This window comes from Pholcus phalangioides, unplaced genomic scaffold, assembly GCF_987345545.1.
Source record: "Pholcus phalangioides strain wild (caught in Gottingen) unplaced genomic scaffold, Ppha-v1.0 ptg000022l_1, whole genome shotgun sequence".
NCBI lineage: Eukaryota > Metazoa > Arthropoda > Arachnida > Araneae > Pholcidae > Pholcus > Pholcus phalangioides.
In genome coordinates, this window is record NW_028301615.1 from 25,984,999 (window position 1) to 26,005,927 (window position 20,929).

The 20,929-nt window shown below is 38.1% G+C and overlaps 1 protein-coding gene across 2 annotated transcripts in view; it reads left to right on the forward strand.

Annotated features, from left to right (window-relative positions):
• Nucleotides 1-20,929, forward strand: part of LOC149070090 (FRAS1-related extracellular matrix protein 1-like) — a 59,289-nt gene that overhangs the window by 19,694 nt on the left and 18,666 nt on the right. For both annotated transcript variants that reach the window (XM_089250099.1, XM_089250100.1), the window contains exons 8-11: nt 2,481-2,618; nt 6,271-6,683; nt 8,484-9,188; nt 9,671-10,453. In XM_089250099.1, the coding sequence (XP_089106225.1) occupies nt 2,481-2,618; nt 6,271-6,683; nt 8,484-9,188; nt 9,671-10,453 (2,039 nt within the window). The remainder of the gene's footprint in view (nt 1-2,480; nt 2,619-6,270; nt 6,684-8,483; nt 9,189-9,670; nt 10,454-20,929) is intronic.

Sequence of the window (20,929 nt, forward strand, 5' to 3'; positions counted from 1 at the left end):
TTGTTTCAGTTTTTTAAAAATGATTTCGAAAATTAAGTTACAATATTTATATGTATCAAATGCTTTATTTATCAACTAGCTATAACACCCGGTGCTGCCCGGGTTTTCTTCAATGAGGCTTTTTGGATCACATGATATCTCCGTCTTTCTTGGAGGGACATGCAAACTGTGTCTAAGTTAACCAATATGACGACTTCCTGTGCAACTCATGAAATAAACAAATCTAGATTTAAAGAAACGTAGAAATGAATATTTTTTTGAACTTCAAGTTATCCATCTGCCTGTTTCAGCTTTCAAAATTGCTTAATTAAAGCTGTGGAATTTTTTCAATGTACTTTTTACGGACCCATGATTAATTTTAAAATATCCTAACCCACATGAATTTATGCAGTTGAATATCAAAAGACAATACAGAGACGTTAATTTTCATGCTTAAGAAGGTTAAAAGGTTGAAATCTGTTATTGCATGGATATTCACACACAACTCAAAAGTAGGTGTGGCTAATTACTTCATATTTAATTTTCTGGGCTTCATTGTATATCTCTAAGCAAACTCAGTATTTCAAAAATCGAGAATTCAACAAAATTTTTAAAATTATTGATCTGACAGAAAACCTCACCAAATTTCCACATTTCTACAGCAAAATTGGCAATTTCAACTTTGATTTCTATGAGGATCACCCTTTTCCTGACCCTCAAAGCGATGCTGATAATGATTATGACGTCATTCATAAAACCTCATTACTGGGAGAATTGAAGAATTGAAAATGTGGCAAACCATTATAAAGGCATAAATATTATACATATATTGACAGCGTTGAAAAAGTGACAAGCCATTGTAAAGGCATAAATACGTCTGAAACGCATTGCTAGGGAACCACGGTAACCAATGTAAACGTTCGGAAAGTGATTGTTAAGGCCCAAAAACCATTGTTGCCCGTCAGTTTTTCGCCCATTTGGGGCACTTGCCCTGCTCTGACGAAATTTTAAAGTAGTCTATCATTCAAGTTGGGTCGCATTTGGTATATATGTAAAATTTGGTGACGATCAATCTAAAATTGTAGATTTGTATAGAAGACACACAGACAATCAATTTTATACACTATCTACCAATAAGTATTTGGACACCTGTGATAGAAAAGAAAAACTAACTTTATTCAAAATCAATAGTTGGTAGAGCCTCCACGAGAGGCAATTACAGCGTGAACCCTCCGGGGCATACTTTCCACAAATCCTTGTGTGACGGCTAGTGGTATTTTCTTCCACTCGGCTTGGAGAAGACATGTCAGTTCCTTTACCGATTTTGGACGGGTAGGGCACCCCTTAATTCGGCGATCCAACTCGTCCCAGAGGTTCTCGATAGGGTTCAGGTCTGGGCTCTGGGCAGGCCAGTCCATTCGATGAACCCCATTGGCACCATACCAAGCCTTGGTTAACCTCGCAGTATGACAGCTGGCATTGTCGTCCATGAAGTAACAGGGGTCCACCCCGTAAAACTGCCACAACGTAGGAAGCATATTGTCATCCAAAATAGTGCAGTAGGCATCGGCGTTGAGCTTACCATGAATGGGGACCAAGGGTCCCAGTCCATACCAGGAGAAACACCCCCCAGACCATAATTCCACCTCCGCCGAACTTGACTGTTGGCACAATGCATTCTGGCAGGAGACGTTCTCCGGGCAGACGCCAGACCCAGACCCTGCCATCCGAACGGTAGAGGGTGAACCTTGATTCGTCGCTCCAAAGAACCCGATTCCACTGATCTACTGTCCAATTTCGATGTGCTTTGCACCACATTAACCGAGCAACGTGGTTGGACTTTGTGATCAAAGGCTTATGGGCAGCAGCACGACTATGAAAACCAATCAGATGTGCTTCCTTACAGATGGTATTCATTGAAACAATACTCCCAGATGCCTGTTGAAACTCCTCGTGGATGAGGGCCATCGGTTGGGTGCGGTTCTTCCGAATTTCTCTGGACAGCACCCGTCGGTCTCTATCTCCCAGTTTCGTTGTTCTGCCTACTCGGGGCAAATTCCGACAATCACAGCTCACCTTCCACTTCTTAATCACATAGGCCACTGTCGATTTTGGGTACTTCAGCTCACTAGATATGTTCCTTAAGGATCGGTCATTTTTGTGATACCTGATAATTATACCGTTCTCGAAATCAGAGAGCTCTGAACTGCGCGGCATCTTGCATGCGACTAATGCCAATGTTGTTTCCTACACGATATATACCGGCAGAGGGCGTGACGTATCTCAGGACCGCAGATATCATCATTTGCATAGGTGTCCAAATACTTATTGGTAGATAGTGTATATATAGATATGGGAAGGGGGAGATAAGGGATATGGGAAGCTATTAAAATTGGCTGTGCACTCAGGGAAAATGAATGTGGCAGATCTATAATTGACCACCTTCCATTCTCAATGTTTCTTTTTCTTCCTTTTGGACTTGGAACTTTTTATTTTTCCAGGTTTTAGCAGCCATTGATGCAGACACCAATAATGGATCACTGTTCTTCATTCTCACGAAACCTCCTCGATTTGGTGCTGTGGTAATGGGTAGCAAGAAAGTTACCAAATTCATGCAAAGTGAACTAACTAGTGGAGAAGTAAGTAATTTTACCTATTTATTTCTCTTTATACATCTATCCATGCATATAAATATGTATTCCAGAACAGTGGTTTTTAAAAGTGGGTTTGCAGTCCCGGGTGTTCCATAAGAGGTTGTTAAGGAGTGCGCAGTGTGCGTTTCAGAACAAAAAATATATAGAATAACCATGAAGTGAGTGACTATGACATATCACAGACAGTCCTTTGTTCTCTGTGTGTTTGATCAAAATATCCTCATGCAAATGGATAATTGAAAAACTGCTCTATATAGGCATCCAAAGTTTGATGTTTTTAGTTCTAAATTTATTGTGAATAATGCAATGAACCTGATTCGTTCATTGTTGGTTGACCCTTTTTTGCATAGAAAATTGATTTTTGCAGAAAATGAAAACATGTAGTTCACATTCTTAAATTTTATAACTTCTTTTATTATTACACTATATCTTTCGGTGTTTTATATGATTAAATTATTGATTATTGTTTTCTTGAGCATTTGTTCACCAACACTTAAATTTAGTTTAGTGTTGCTGTTAAATCCTGTTAGAATAAATTTCAAAGGCCCAAACATTTGATGTTTGGATCGGTAACACCCACTCACATGAAAAATTTGAAAAAACAGCAAAAAATGTTCGAGGTACGGAAACTTTGTCACATCTGTATCGGATAAAAAAATATCTATTTTGAGCAAAATGAAACATAATTTAAATGCAGGATGCACATTTTTCAATAATCTGAGTGTTCTTAAAATAGAGATTAAATTATTCAAAGAAGGTCAGAATTTTAATTAAAACCTTACAAATCTTACAAATTAAATACCTGAGCCACCTGGCAGTCAAGTGGTTGGCAGGCTAATCGCTTGACAGCCTTGTGTTCGTCAAGATCTAGATTCAAATCCCGGTTCAGGCATGGATGTCTATTACCGCTAACAAATTCCCTGGACAATTAGAGATTTCTTAGGAATGCTTGAGGATCACAAAAAATGTAAAAGAATTAAGTAAACGTGAAAATGTAATGGTTTTTTTTACCAAGACCCTTGTTACGAGAACTTTTTTTTTTGTTTCCTTGTTTGAACCATGTTGAAAAGTTCTTCCTATGAGTCTCTCCTTGTAAATTTTCAGTTCACCATTCGAAACCTTTTTGTTCAATTCCTCTGTGCTCTTCAAATAGAAGAGAATGGATAGCAAAGTTCGGGAAATTCCAAATTGCTTTAATACATAATTTTTTTTCCGTTTTTGACATCAAACGAATGTATATCTTCAATTTTTGAAGTAACAGATAGCATTTTTGTGCTTGAAATACACAAAAGTTAACTTGCTTATAACATCACTACAACCAACGTCTGAGTCTATCTAAAGATTGGAAAACATGCACTAAAGGTGCTCTGGAGGTTAGTTTCTTGGGAATATAACCCTGTCTTTCCTTGATTATAAGATTTTCAGCAAACAAAATAAGATTTATAACAGAGAAAGGTAAAATAAAGTGAAGTTAAAGAAGATTTTGGAGTACTCAAAAACATCCTACTAGAACAGTGATTTCCGACCTTTTTCAGGCCATGTCCCACCAAAGCATCTCTGAAATCCTGATGCCCCATAACTAGAACTTTAGTTGGAAGGGGTACCCCCCTCTATCTCATGAAACTTCATAGTTCTTTTACAAAGTTTGGGTTTTTACATACAATTTTTCTTGCTTTGCATCCTTTTAATTTTTTTTTTAATAACGTGATCAGCACGTATTCCCAAGAGATTGTTACAATCTGTCCAGAGATTCTGTTAGTGTTAGCAGACATCCATGCCCGACCCGGGATTCGAACTCAGACCTGCACAGTCAAAAGCTAGCTCCCTAACCACTAGACTGCCAGGTGGCATTTAAATTTATAATTTAGGAACCCCCACCCTCCCTTGATCTTTCTCTTGTCCAGTTACTTGCAATTCCTGTTATTGAAAAAATGAACTATTCACATGTTGAGGGAGCCAAAAAAAGTCATTTATTTAGTTGAAGCAGTGGTTCTTAACTAAGGGTCCTTGGGGACCCTTGGTTAAGAACCACTTATCACCACCGACCTTGGTTTCCTGAAGTCTGGGAGCTCGGATGAGGAAAACATTCATCTCATTGAATATAACAGATAGGCTTTCATGGCAGGAGTTTATAAGAGAATCTGTACTTTTCGGACTGTCGTATTGTGTTCGAGGCTTTTTATCAGCAGATGTTTCATGCACTACTGTGGTGGACATCATCTTTACAGGTGACAGCAAGCAAAGACATGAAACAACATCATCACAAGGCCGTCAAATATTGATGTCATCGATATGTCACTTGTTCCTTGTTACAATGACGATAGAGATTCCATGGGTCCTTCAGCTAAATCTCCTGCATATCACAGTCTTCCAAGAAGGTTGTTTCGTCTCCTTACTTACCATTACCTGCACTGACGATGTCCACTACAATAGTGGACAGAACGTCTGTTGATAAAAACCTCAAACACAGCATAACAGCCCAAAAGTATGTTATCTCTTATTAACTCATTGTTTTTACATTGCTATATACAGAATATTATTTTTTAAAGGGGTCCATGGACTTCATCCTACTAGAACAGTGATTATACTATTAGACTAGTACATTACTGGTACAAACTGTCCGTAAAGCACTAAACCCTTAGAACCCTTGGTCAGATCCCTTCCAAAGAAAACACTGAAAGCAATAGGAGAAAAAGTCATCAAGAAATTATTTTAAAAAATTGAATTTATTAAAATAAAAATTCATGAAAATTCTGAAAATTCATGTGTAGATAGTTTTAAATTTTTATAATTGCATATATAGAAATGCATACCCAATGACATACCCTTATTTGTTATGGGCATCTTTTTCTTAGCACCTCAATGGGCATTTTACCTGTTGTGGCCTTGTATTTATATTTGAAATTTGTAATATTCATGTTTGTTATAAGCGGATCTGACTGTATATCTAATCTAATAAAGGAACATAATATTTTATTGTATGTTTTCCCGGTAGACCTTGTTATGTCTAGTATATATGAAGATTGTGTCACTCTCCGTAATTCATAAAAGGGTTTTCCTTTTAACATAAAAGGACTAACATTTATAATTTTTAACATTTATAAAAGGGTTTTCCTTACAACAGGCAAAATGCCCGAGGTAAATGTGCCAGGCCACTACACTACAGATGCAATCAACATTTGTGGACGTGTTCCAAATTGAAAAGTAAGACTATTTTTGGAGAAAGGCAATAATCTCATGTTGTACAAGTTATTTGCTTGAAACTGATGCAAATTCAAAGTTGTGCAAGAGGTATAGCAGTTATTCAAGTCAGCCATAAAATAGGTCTTTTCTAAAAGTATGTTTTTTCTAATTAATATAGAAATAGATAAGAATCAAGGTTTTGTTTTCCCACAGCTAACATTATGCATAGCCAGGCTTTCTCTGGAGGAGCAAATTTGATATTTAATTCAATTGAATAATGTCAGGTTCAGGAAAATTCCCAGTAATTGTAATTTTTACATTTAAATAACAAAATATTGAAAAGAGTGAAAAACACTGGTCTGAGTGGCCCATTGAATTATGTGAAATGAAAGTGTTTCCACAAGTTCAGCTGAACTTTTGTGATCCATTCAACAATCTATTTGATATATTGCAGGTCATGTATGTTCATAATGGTGGTGAGATAGGATCCACAATGAAAGAAGATTTAATGACATTCATCGTAACAGATAAAGCATTTCCCCGATTGGCATCACATCCAAGTCACAAGATCGGCATAAAGATACTTCCTTTCAATAACCAACCTCCTAAAGTATCCTTCAAAAGATCCGTTGTTGTTGAAGAAGGCAAAAAAATTGCTATAACTGAAGACAATCTTTCAGTACATGACCTTGATACCGAACCTATAGATCTCTTTCTACATGTAACAAAACCTCCAATATACGGCCATCTTGATAGTATCAGACCAAGACCAGGTTATGAGGCTCCAAGCAGACAGCGAGAAGTTTCATATTTCTCTCTTCAAGATATCAAGAATGGATTTGTTCTATATATTCAGTCCAACCACAAGTGAGTTCAAAATTTTTTGAAACGTCCTCAAACTTTCACCGATAATATCTGATCTTGTTTTATTTTTAATCTTATAAAAATAAAAAGAATTATTCTTATTATCAAGGGAATGGGAAATAGACTTTGTGGCTTAAAAATGTATTTATATCGTGAACTAGTAAAAAATATTGAGTAAACTTTGATGTAACAAGTATGGTTTATAATAAGAATCCTGTTATATAAGTAATTTTTAAATTTTTTTCTTTTATCACAAGCATGGGTTCCTTATTGAGGGAAGAGAGCTGATAAGGCTCCTGTTTGAGATCAATCTTTTTTATTTTTACACTATGAAATTACTATAAAGGAGTGCCAAAGACCTTGGCCTAAAGGCTCCACTTCACAATGTGTGAGCCACATGTGATTTTAAGCTCTCAGCATTGCAACAGACTTTTACTTCATATAGTAATAGCCTGATATTTATGTTCCCTCGACATATGATACTTTTCCCCCACATTTATGTTGAAACTGTTGATACACACAAAAAAATTTTTACAATTAAAACACACTTTGAGAGTAAACCTTGGAGGTTTTCAAAGTCATTCTCTTAGCCGAGAAATGCTTCCTGCGAAAGTTGCATTGAAGAGACGAATAGTATAAAAAATTTTATGAGGCATTCCCCAAGATTTTGTATAAATTATAATTGTTAAATATAAAATTTTAATTAATGTTAACTAATAATTGTAAATAAAGCCACTAGAATTTGATGAAACTTAGTTGCCTCATTATTTTCACATTACCATCAGTGAGAAATTTACCTTAACTTATGTCATTACTATTGGAATGAATTACTGACCTAGGTAGGAGTATCAGTGAAAACATAGGCTAGTAAAAACAGAATGAGAACAAAAAAAATAGTGTAGACACTATATACAGCAGTGAAGTAAAACTTTTCTAACTGCTTTTCGATATCATTTTGCCCAGGAAAAAAATTAAGCAAATCAGGCAATTTATTGGGTTAGAATAAAACATTAATGCACACTTTTTCTCCTGTGGAAAATGGAGTCTGTTCATTAAGTAGCCTTCAAATTTTTGTTTGTAGAAATCCACTGCAGAGAGAAGCATATGGTAAAGATATTTTACCACAATAAGCAGCAATTCAGTGATTCAAAAACCTTTTAGTGAAACAATGTATTTAATTTTCTGACCCTGGTAATTCAGGTATTATTACTAGCACAGCAAATGAATCATTATAAACATAACTGCTGTCATTATTAGAGAAAATTGCTGAGTAACAATGAATAGGCCAAAAATGCTACTATCTTTCTCATGGCACTGCATTCGCCATTCACTCTTACTCTATAATCGAACAATGGGTGTGACTGTTTTTATCTTGATGTTGTTCATTTTTCTAACAGGAACACTTGACCAAATGGCTTTGAAAATGAAATAAATTTTTTTTCTCAAAGGGAATCACTGAAATGATATTGATTGGCATAAAATATTTTGTATGTTTCTATAGTGGATTTCCATAAACAAATGCAAGATTTTCCAAGGCAGCATGTTGCTCATCATGAACTGACTCCATTTTCCATAGGCAGAAATTAATTTGTTCACATTTGGGCTTTATTTCAGCCAAATAAAATTTACCAGATTTACTTACAATTTTTTCCTCAAGCAGATGATTGCTGAATATATTGTTCATTTGATAGTGTAGATTGTATTTTTCACTTGGTGAATGTTGAATTTTTCTTTTGTTCAATTATGTTTGCCGTATTACTTGAGGGATACATGTGTTCTCATCAAAAATATCTTTTGTTTTAGAGGAATCGAGCCAGAAATGGATAATTTTGAAGTCGTTGCAACTGATGGCAAACACAATTCTTCTAGCACTATTGTGATCGTTACTATAATGTTGCGGAACGACGAAAAACCTACCTTTATTTTACCAAATATAACTGTGAAAGAAGGTGGATACTATGCTCTTGGTAATGATGGATTTTCTGTTGAGGACAGAGATTTCCCTGGTGACATATTGATCATAAGTGTGAAGTCGAAACCATTCCATGGCTATCTTGTCCACAATATACAAGCTACGTCAGAAGGGCCAATATTGGAGACTCCTTTCAAAGCAATAGAAGTTATCAACTTCAAGAATGTTGCTTACAAACATGATGGCAGTGAACAGTTTGAAGACACTTTTGAATTATTTTTGAGTGATGGGGCTCATAATATTTCAAAAATGTGTTACGTTTCTATCATACCTGTTAATGATGAGCATCCAATGATAATTAAAAACATTTTGATTACTGACCTTGAAGCTGAAGGCAGTGTGGTATTATCTAGTGCACACATTTTAGTGAAAGATGCTGATACACCACCAGATAGTCTGATATTTAGCATATCTTCAGGGCCATTGTGTGGTGAGATGCAGCGCAAAGTTAATGGTAGTAACAATGAAGATAGCGAATGGGACATAATTGGTATATACAATTTTTCTCAGGCTGATATCAACTCAAACCTAGTGAGGTAATGAAAAAATTCTATTCACTGTAATCATCTTTAACAAATTTTCTGTACTGTTAATTGTGTACATAAATTGCAACTTATGTGTTGATATGCAATGAAATTCCAATAAAACAATATTCTGTGAATAAAAAAAAAATACACCAAAAACTATATTGTAACGGTTTCAAAATTGTAGCTAAAACATTGTCATGGAGAAATTTTTCATAGTAAAAGATATTTTTGCATAAAGAGGAGTTTAATGTTTGATTAAAGGTGATTCTGTTCAGGATTTAAGTAAATATTATTGCAGAAATATTTATATTGTCTCATCAATTACCATTACAGCAACGTTTTAGTGAATGTATAGATAATGGTACTTATTATTCATGCACAAATACATTCTGATCCAGGAGATCATTGTGCAACACTCATATATGTAATTTCCAATGAAATGAAACTTAATGTTAAGGAAACTAATTGGTGTATATTTTTTCAAAATGTAGGTACAAAAATAATGCTTCATCCTGCCGTGAAGACTCATTCATTTTTTCTGTCACTGATGGTGTCCACGTAATTGCAGAAACAACTTTCAGAATACAAATAGCAGATGCAGACAGACCTACTATTGATCTGGCCATTGATAACCTCACTGTTGAAGCTGGTGGAACTATCGTGATTGATGCTGATGTTTTCCATGTTCGTGACAATAGTTCACTCGACCAGGAAATGATATTTCATATAGTTAACCCTCCAAAATGGGGTAAGTTTGGCTTCCTGTCTCAAGAGTACGAACTTTTTGGCAACTTCTCGCTGTCTAATATCTTGAACAAGGAAATTGGGTACAAGCACTCTGGCTTATCTGAAGAACAGGACATCATAGAGATGATAGTCACAAATGGTATGGCAAAAAAGAACCTGGCAATGTTCATAGATGTAGCTGATTCTGTTGTCCCAGTTCTAATAATTGAAGCTCTCATGCCACTTATAATCAAAGAGTCTGATTTAAATTCCACTATCATCACATCAAAACACTTGTTCTCCACAGATAATGTTAGTTTTCCTAATGAGATATTTTATCTGGTGGTTCAGCAGCCTCAGCATGGAAAATTATTGTACAATGGTAGTGACCCTAGAAAAGTTTTTACACAGGATGACATTAACAAGAATCTAATATCATACAGGGTGAACCTCACCAAACAAGCTGAAGAAGACAAGTTTCACTTTGTTGTTACTAATAGCAGGGATCATCACTTCACTGATAATGTGTTGCTTTCAGAAACTAGCACGTAAGTATACGATATGTGGTAGTATATGATATGCTGTGCGTAGTATGTGTTTATATATACCATACATGGACCTCAGAATGTGTATGAAGTGCATGTGTCAGTTAAGTAGTAGTATACATTCATACAGTTGAACTGTCTAAGTGTTAGGACCAAGAGAACAATATGTATTACATACTATCCTATGCTCAGTAATGTAAAATGTAGTGAAATTTAGTTACTATTTATCTATGACAAAATTAAGCAAACACAGCATTTTATGCATATTTCTAGAACAAATGCGCCTCTCACATGTTTTGTGCTAAAAAGTGTAGGAGAAAACGACTACTACTACATAACCTTACATGCACTTTGTCACAGGCATATGCAAGATTGACCTTTAGAGGGGGCACAACAAATTTCTTCCAGGGAATTTTTCATTACTGACATTCAAAAAGCTTTTTAAATTAATAGAAATTGATTTAGATGACACATGAAGGTGTTCTGTTTTGATATTTTAAAGGGCGTGGTAACCTGGTCGATAAAATACTCTCCCAAAGTACCAAAGGATGTTTAGAGTTGTTGCGAATTCGATACCCGGTTTGTCCTTGTCTGAAAACTTTCCTGACACAGGGGTACAACAAAAAACGGGGACTTGATCGCAGCAAAAAATTGCTACCGCAGGGAGTCCCCCATCGAGGAGTTAGCACACCAACCTCTCGATGAGTATAAAAACAAGCCTGCCGTTCGGAATTGGCAATAAATTGTAGGTCCTGGTCTAATTAGCCCTCGTGTGCAGAAGATAACCATGATGCAACAAAAATGATCAAATGATATTTTAAATTTTTTACAAAGATATTTAAAAAGATTTGTACATAACTCTGTGCATTGTACACACTTCTCTGCGGAATATTCTAATGAATCGGTACATGCTGGAAAATGTATTTCGAGTGTATGTGGCTTCATATCTATTCATGTTGTGAAAGTTGTGTTTGTTTCAGGTTTTTGCTCATGCTGCCATCTTCCTTTCATATTTTAAATTGAAGATGGTAGATCTTTGAATTTTCATGTCATTGTCTGCTCTCTGTGGAGAGACGTTTTCAAATGGGAGGTCAGCTTGCATTTGCATCTCTAAAAATTTCAGAAAACTAACTTCAGCCGACCATCACTGTACCAACATCAGGGTTTGAACCTGAATCCTCATGATGAGAGTCCAGCACGATGCCCACAGTGACCAGAGGAAAATATTAGGGAAAATTCATTATTCACTAAGGAAATATTATTTACAAAGATTGGTTGGAAAAAAAATAGATTTCTTAGATAATAATCATATTAGATTTTCTTTATGCAACAATTTCTCATTATATTAAGAGAGATAAAAAGATCTGTTTATCACAAACAAAATAACTGATGAATTCATCTTGCTGAAATATTAGTCGGAAGCCCATTGCATTACGCAACAGAGTGCGAAAAGACCTCAGATTTCCACCTGGTTAAGCCGCTCCCTCAGTTGGAGCATGAATGGTTCAAAAGGATGGAGAGAGATGGAAAAGCAATGGAAACCATCAAGGACCTGGTTAAATTCCTAGAGGCCAACCAGGAACATCTCCACACAAAGAGGGATGAGACTAAGGCGTGAGCGGCACGGGAACGAATATTATTATTTATTAAAACATATTTATATATTAATTACACAGAAAGAGAAATGCGACGGCACATGGCGAACTCAACGGTTGAAGACGAACAACTCACCGTTCGTAGATTAGTGGTGTCGACAGATATATCGTGTCCTCACAGAAAGACTTTCTCCTTCCTTCTCCCAGTATCCATGCTGCCATCTGTCGGGTATTTACTTGACGGCAAACCCCACAGTACTCCCCCACCAGTGACTTCAGTCACGATTTATAGCGATCAGGGAATCGGACTTTTCTCCCACTACGAGTGGTAGGTTCTGTGGTCGTTTTCACTGGCTGAAAGTTTTGTGGTAGCACATCTTCCTGCAGCAAAAATGCTGGCTTTAGTCGGTTTATGGACACAGTTTCATGCTTATCTTTAATCCGTAACACGAAGTATTTGGGCGTCCGCTGCATGACTTGAAACGGGCCATCATAAGTGCACTGGAGCGGAGGCTTCACGGCATCTCTGCGCACAAACACGTGAGTCGATGTCTGAAGTGCTGGATGAATGAAGACCTTCAGTTTATTGTGGTTAGCAGTAGGAACGGGCGCAATATTATGCATGGTGTTCGCTAGTTGTGCTGCGAATGTTAGTGGATCCGTGGGCTGCTCGGTACTCGGAACCAAGAACTCCGCGGGTAACCTCAGTGTGGCACCATAGAGCAGTTCTGCACATGTGGCCTTGAGTTCGGGTCGATAGGTTGAGCGGAGGCCAAGGAGAACAATTGGTAAGACATCTACCCATCGGTCGGTGAGTTGGCACTTTAGAGCTGCCTTTAGTGGCCGATGGAAGTTTTCGACTAGGCCGTTGCCTTGAGGATGAAATGATGTCGTTCGAAGTTTTTGTATTCCTAGCAGCTGCGCCAGTTCTTGGAATAACTGTGCCTCGAACTGTCGACTTCTGTCGGTGGTGATTCTACTAGGTACGCCGAATCGGGAAACCCAAGTTGACACAAAAGATCTTGCAACGGTTTCCGCCGAGATATCTGCAACAGGCACTACTTCTGGCCAGCGTGTGAATCTGTCAATCATCGTTATTGCGTATCGGTTGCCTTGGCTTGGTGGAAGTGGTCCGATGATATCGATGTGTACGTGGTCGAATCTTGCGTTCGGTAGCAAGAATGTTCCTGAGTCGCTGACCGTGTGACGTTGCACTTTCGTCCGTTGACATGGTATGCACGATGTCACCCATGTTTTACAGTCTTTCTTGACCGACGGCCAGACGAAGCGCTCAGTGATGAGTCGTTGCGTTGCTTTCACTCCTGGATGCGAGAGTCCATGAGTTACCTTGAAGACTTGTAGTCGAAAGTCCTTTGGTATATACGGTCTGACTCTTCCGTCAGAAATGTCGCATAAGACTTCGGCTGAAGTTCCAGGTAGGAGAAGCTTCTGAAGCTGCAATGAGGAATTCGTCTGCAACTCGGGCAACTCTGGATCGGTCGTCTGTGCTTGAGCAATTGCTTCGTAATCGATTTGGCTGGAAAGTTCGATCGCATTTATTCGGGAGAGAGCATCAGCAACCTGATTGTCACAACCTTTTACGTAACGAATGTCAGTCGTAAATTGTGAAATGAACGAAAGCTGTCGTGTCTGTCGAGGAGAAGTTTTTTCCGGTTTTTGATTGAAGGCAAACGTTAATGGCCTATGGTCTGTGAGTATGCAAAATTGCCTTCCTTCGAGCATGAACTGGAAATGTTTGGTAACAGCGAACGCAGCAAGCAATTCTCGGTCATAGGCGCTGTACTTTTGTTCTGTCTCACTCAGTTTTCTCGAGAAAAAACCGAGTGGCTCGAGTTTATTGTTGTTGATCTGGTGAAGTGCACCCCCAATAGCGTAATCCGATGCATCAACACACAAGGCTATCTGAGCGTTTGGATTAGGGTGCACGAGTAGTGTCGCCTGAGCTAACTGCTGCTTGGTTTCTGTGAACGCCTGTCGATCTTCTCCTGTCCAAGGTATATCTTTTTTTTCGTTTTTATTAGAGCCTTTGAGAAAAGCAGTTAATCTGGCTTGCTTGTGTGCAGCGTGTGGAAAGAACCTTCGATAAAAATTTAAAAGTCCTAGAAATTGTCTCAGATCTTTGATGGTCTTCGGCAACGGGTAGTCTAGGATAACTTGTACTTTTTCGGGTAGAGGTCCAATGCCGGCTGCAGAAACCTTATGGCCAAGAAACGAAAGTTCCGACACTCCGAATTCACACTTGGATACGTTGAGCTTTATACCATATTGGTCTAGCTGTCGAAAAATTTGTCGGAGATGGGATACATGAGAATCTTCATCGGCTGAAAAAACGAGTATGTCATCTAGGTAAGCGAAACAGTTCGGAACGTCACGGAGAATTTCATTGATGAAACGTTGAAAGGACAGGGGGTCTATTACGCTGATGTCGTTATGCCCGCGTTTCAAACGTGTTTGGGGTTTGCGGTGCATTGTGGGATAGATTTACGTCATCATCGCTAAAGGTTGATTTTTCTCACATCGTTACTAGCGATTTTCGTTATCGACATCGCTACGTAAAACGTTAACTAACGAGAACCGGCGACCACTCGTTATGTTCGCGTTACGGAAATAAACATGGCCGCTCGCGCGTACATTTTTCGATGAAGGTGAGAGCAACGGAGACAAATTAGTTAGAATTGGAAATTATTCATTCATTATTAATTTATCAAGTTGTTCATTATAATGAATAATAATTCTCTGAATTACGTTCCTTAATTTAGTAACATGATTCAGAGACAGCATTATCGTTTAAAATGTTATCTGTACACATACTGATTGGAAAAAATTATTCATAGTGGTAAATCGTTATAAATTATTATACTCGGTACAAAGATAAATCACTCTACAAAACGGTTTTTTTTTTAAATCTTGCATGGAAATGCCTTTATTCTAATCTTAAACTCATCTCAATATAAGAATATTATTTAACTGGTAAATCTCTCTATCGCGATGTTTTCAAGACATTTTGAAATACGCTCAATATTTTTTTTACATCTCGTTCAAAATCGACGTCAATATATATTTAAACGTCTCCAGATTTTCCCCTTCTTAATTCGTTTAATAACATTGATATTTTGTGATATCAATTAAGTATTGCTACTTTCTGTGCAGTACACAGAAGTGTAATGCAGTAAACACCATTACACACACACTATAAAAAATCAAAGTAAATTTTATTAATCAACAAATAAATTTTTTCTAATCCTTGAGTGCATTTTCTGATCGGAGTATAAAAAAAGATTCCAACAACAGTGTAAATTTGGTGGCACTTCATTTTCATGTGTGAAACAAGAAAACCAATTTTCTAATTAATGATGTAAATAAAAGGTTACTTGTTCTTGATTTTGACTTAATATCAAGACGGTAGATAAATGTGTTAAAAACATGGCAAGATATGATATTTTTGATAGTCGTTTTGGAAATTCATAACATCATTGAACTTCAATAGAAAATCATTTTTTAAACGTAATAATTTAGAAAATTTCCCCGCGCCAGTATCATGTGCGTGCATAGCCTACCTTTTTCTCAAATATTTGATGAAGATAAAAGGAATCCGGATGAATTAAAAAAAATGTAGCTTAGAAAATTAGGGACAACCAACGCGCACGAGTAAATAAAATAATAATAATATAATAATAATAACGCACGTGCTGCAGCACTCGTTGATAGTGATGATTATTATCAGCAGCGGAAAAAATTATCCGATTGGTCCATCCCTTTCGGAGCTAACGCAACTCTCGGACCAGGGAGTTTTTCGTAAAATAGATAACGACATACCGCGGGTTGCTGAGAAAAATCAAGTTTTTGGCGATGGTCGCTGAGATTTGCGTTATGAGGCTCGTTGAGAATTTGCGTTAAGGATGTGACGTCACTAACGAGCTCGTTGTATAACGACGTGAGCGTAATAGACCCCCTGGGCAGCGTTGCACAGACCGAAATTCAGGAACGGAAACTCGAACAGTCCAAAAGGTGTGATAATAGCGGTTTTGTGAATGTCCGGTTCGTTGACTGGAATAGCGTGATATGCTCGTAAGATGTCTAATTTTGAAAAGATGTTCATACCATGAAGAGCATGTGAAAAGTCCTGGAGATGAGGTATCGGATAACGGTCAGGAACGGTTTGCGCATTCAGCCGTCGATAATCTCCGACAGGACGAATTGCACCATTGGCTTTCGGCACAATGTGTAATGGGGAGGCCCAAGAGCTTTTGGAAGCCCTGCAAATGCCCTGTTCTACCATGTACTCGAATTCTTTTTTAACTGTATCAAGCACCTGCGGATTCAACCTTCGGGGCCGGCTGTGTATGGGTGGGCCAGTGGTCTGAATATAATGAACGGTGTTGTGTTTCACAGAGCGAAAAGTTTCAGATGGATTAGTTAACTCTGGAAACTCCTTCAAAATGGAATGGTAGCGAGAGGAGTCGTCAATCACACGAACAGTACACTGGGAACAAGCTTGAGATATGCCGGAGATGCTGAGTTTGGTGATAGAGTCAACCAGACGTTTCTTTTTGAGATCGACCAAGAGGCCGAAATGTCGAAGAAAATCAGCACCAATTATGGGAACGGCTACTTGCGCGACGATAAAGTTCCACTTGAAGCACCTCCTGAGCCCAAGGTCTAAGTTAATGAGTTCGGTACCATAAGTTTTGATCCTGGATTGATTTGCGGCATACAGCTCGAGTGGATCGGGATTGTGATTTTGCGAGTTGCGACCTACCGGAACGCATGATACGTCACTGCCGGTATCGATCAAATATCGACGATTTGTGGTCTTGTCGTAAACGTGTAGCCTGTGACTTATGGAAAGCGGTAAGCTACCACCCACTGGCTGCTGAGTGGCAGCTGCTACTCGTTTCCCGACTTCGAGAAAGTGCAAGGATCTCTGCATTTGCGAGCTAAATTTCCGAAACGGGCATGATAATAACAGTGTCCGTCGTTCAGTTCCGATGCGAAATTTTGACGTGGCTGTTGCGACGTATTGGAGCCCCTAGAAAATGAACGTCGGTCACGAGAGGTCGATCGTGAACGTCGAAATCTTAGATGATTAACCTGCTCTGTCAATTTGGAAACTTGTTTTTGTAAGTCCGCTATGAGAGGCGAAATCACGGCAACAGCATTTGAAGATTCGTTATCGGTCGCGAGAGAATACGTCACTCTTGGATCAACAGCAACTTCGTGGATTTTATCTGCCAGCGTGGCAAGCTGCGTCAACTCCTCGGTGGAGGCGGAAAGAATAGATTGAATGGTCGTAGGCAACCGCTGGAGCCATAAGTTCTTCAAAAAGTCGTCGTCAATTTTGCCCCTTGATAACTCTCGCATTTGACGGAGCAGAAATGACGGTTTGTTGTCGCCCAACTGTAGGTCCCCCAAAAGTTTACGTATTCGTGTGGCTTCCGAATCAGCAAATTCTGCGATTAATCTTCGTTTCAATGCCTCGTATTTATTTGTTTCCGGAGGTTGGAAAACGAAATCAGAAACGTGAGATAAAGTATCTGCGTCGATTGAGGCGATGAGCGCGGCATATTTAGTTTCGTCTCTCGTGATACCCGATAAAAGAAACGACGCCTCGACTTGGGAAAACCATAAAGCGATGTTCTGGCGCCAAAAAAGTGGCATTTTTAGGCCTATACGATCGATTTGAGCAGCGGCACCCTCGGCGTTAGTGACATTCATATTGTTGATAGCGAAAGTACGATACAATATACACAATTTCGTAATAAAATGATATATGCGAGGACCTCGACTTTATATAAAACGGAAATTTATAGTTCCTATATACATGGTTCTGACGGCTCTCCCGAAAAGGACGAAATTGGGACTTACGTGATTATCGCTGAGTGATCTTCAGAAGCGAAAGTATGCACGGCATGCGATTGTCGTAAATATCCAAGCTGCCGGCGTAAATCCTTGGACGAAGGTGACGCACGATGTGAGTTCCCGCGTGAATTGGCTTCACAAATTGTCCACAAGTCCTGGCCTCAATGCCATTTCCATTGATGTCGATGGTACGTGTTTCGAGTCCTAGGGTCACCACTGAGGCGTGAGCGGCACGGGAACGAATATTATTATTTATTAAAACATATTTATATATTAATTACACAGAAAGAGAAATGCGACGGCACATGGCGAACTCAACGGTTGAAGACGAACAACTCACCGTTCGTAGATTAGTGGTGTCGACAGATATATCGTGTCCTCACAGAAAGACTTTCTCCTTCCTTCTCCCAGTATCCATGCTGCCATCTGTCGGGTATTTACTTGACGGCAAACCCCACAAGACCATCCAGACTCCACATGAAACGCAACAACTGAGGAGGAGCGAAAGACTGAGAGCAAGGGCAGAAGCCGAAGACAGCGTCGATAGGGTACTCTCCCAGGAAATAGAAGAATTAGAAGACGAAGAATACGATACAGAGGGAGAGCAATCGGAGAGAGAAGAAGCGGTCGAAATATGGGAAGACTCTGACTCTGACTTCAAATAGAATGATCCAGTGAAAGAGTAATCAAGAAACAAAGTCCCAATGATCAGTGTTTAAACTGTGAAGCACCCAACCAAAAGCTGAGGAGCTTTTGAATAATCGAACAACCCCCTCCCCTCATGCTGAAGGACCTGGCACCTGGTTGGACCAATGTGACACGAAGGGCTCACACTAGCCAACAAGCCAACGAGGGAAGACATGGGTCCAGGACCTGGCGCTTGGCCACAGAGAGGAACAGGGGGCTCGGGCTCAATAAAGCTGGAAAGGACATCAGAACAGCTCATCGGAATAAATTGTATAATAGAAATATTTAAATCTGTATATACATTTTTTTTTTTAAATAATGTGTTTTTATATTCAATGTTCATGTATTTTATATTTTATATGCATAATAAAGCACCCGACATCGCCCAGCCCCTCATCCGGGCAATGGCTAAAATTGACAATGGTCGATAGAGCCTGGGCGGTGCACGGAATGAAATGAAATGAAAAATGAGTCTGAGTGTGTATCTTGTGTAGGGTTACCAACCATCCTTTTTGATGTCACTTCAAGCGTCCTCCTACGTTTCGGAAAATTTGCCATTTTCAGGCTTCCAGATTTCTTTTTTTTTTTCTGGAGAAATTTTTTTTCCACTTTGAAACATATAATTCTTCATTGATATGAGTGTTTTTATCCCACACTCATTCACCAATACCCGCCAAAATTCCCTGAATTTTTCTGTTTCTGCTTTTTTTAGTAGTTTTGTTTTAGAGTTGGGAAAAATTATTGTTGTGTCCATTATTTTTTTTGTCGGAATAGTGGGGTCACCTATTGTGAAATTTGGGATAAATTACATCACCAAGGGTGCACACGCATCCTATTTTTCAGTTTTCGAATCTGGTAACCCTAATCCAGTGTGGGTTTTAGTGCTGCCATCTACATTTCAAATTGTGAGTGAAGAGCTTTTATAACGGAAGATTGGCTTAAATTTGTGCCTCAAAGTTAGAAACCACAGAAAACCAGCTTCAGCCGACCACTGTTGCATCCTCTCTAGGGTTCGAACCTGGATCCTCATGATGTGGGAATGGATGACAATACCCACACAAATGCACAGCTGTGTAACATGGGGCTACTGCAGTTTATGGAAATGGAATAGGATTAAAAAAAAATTATTCTGTAACAATACATAGTGCATGTTGCATTTGCAGAAGTTTGACGTTTTCCCTTTTTTTTTCAGGTGCCAATGCTGGTGACTTTTTTTTACGTACAATAAAAAATATAAATTTACCACTTATGCTTTATTATAAATAAAAAAATTTCTTTTTTTTAAGGATGTTATATATTAAACTGTTCATTAACCCTTTAAGCAGCACAGCAGAAACCACTAATTGTCTTCAAAATGCCATATCTTTTTCAATGAAATAAGTTTTCTTCTGATTACAGCAGGTGCAAACAACCCAATATTTATCAAACTAAGGGGTATAGGAAAAATTGTTCCATTAAGAAATAAACTTACAAAGTATGTGAGGTTGTCAATGCTGAAATAAAGAACTTTGAGGAAGCGAAATACAGTAAAACCTCGTTAAGTCCTCACCCTAACAAGTTGTCACTCCGGTTAAGTTGTCGTTTTTCTTCATGCCCTTCGAGCTTTCATAGACAACTATGTTACTAAACCCTCGTTTTCTCGTCGCTAATTTCGGTTAACTCGTCACCATGAAAAAGTTTGAAAGAGAGGAACAGATCATTTCTATGGCTTCCTTAAAAAAATAGCTTGTAAACAGCATTGCCATATGCTTAAAAGTCACCATGAAACCCTTATGTACCAAAACGGAACAGTTCAAGTAACGAAAGTTACGCTAGAGAAGTTTATTTGCCGACTAAAGTTTTTGAAACATTAAGGACTGTTTGAGTAAGACCTAATTTCTGCATGGGCCCTCACTAATTTGTGGCTCCAAATTTAAACAAACTATCCTTGTGTTGAAAAACCAGACACTTTTTTTTCCAAAGTTGGTCTTCTAATGTGTGTTTCTTCGCATATGAAAGATTACCTTGATAAATTTCACCAAGATTACCTTTTAGGTGTTTCATGAAATACTGATAAAGAATTAAAACACTAAAATTAAATTCCATCTTATGTAAAGTTGATGTGCAGTAGTTCTGTTGTGAAGAAAAGCTAACTATTCTAACAGTTGCTCTGATAAGTCTAAATTAAAAACTACTAGTATAAATCAAAGTGTACCAATACATTTTAACACAATAAGTTAAGTAATAAAAGCTCTAAAAAGGTAAAAATTTCAATTTTTTTTTTCTTCTGCAATCTATAAATTTTCTTAATATTAAAATTTTAATTCATATGTTAATA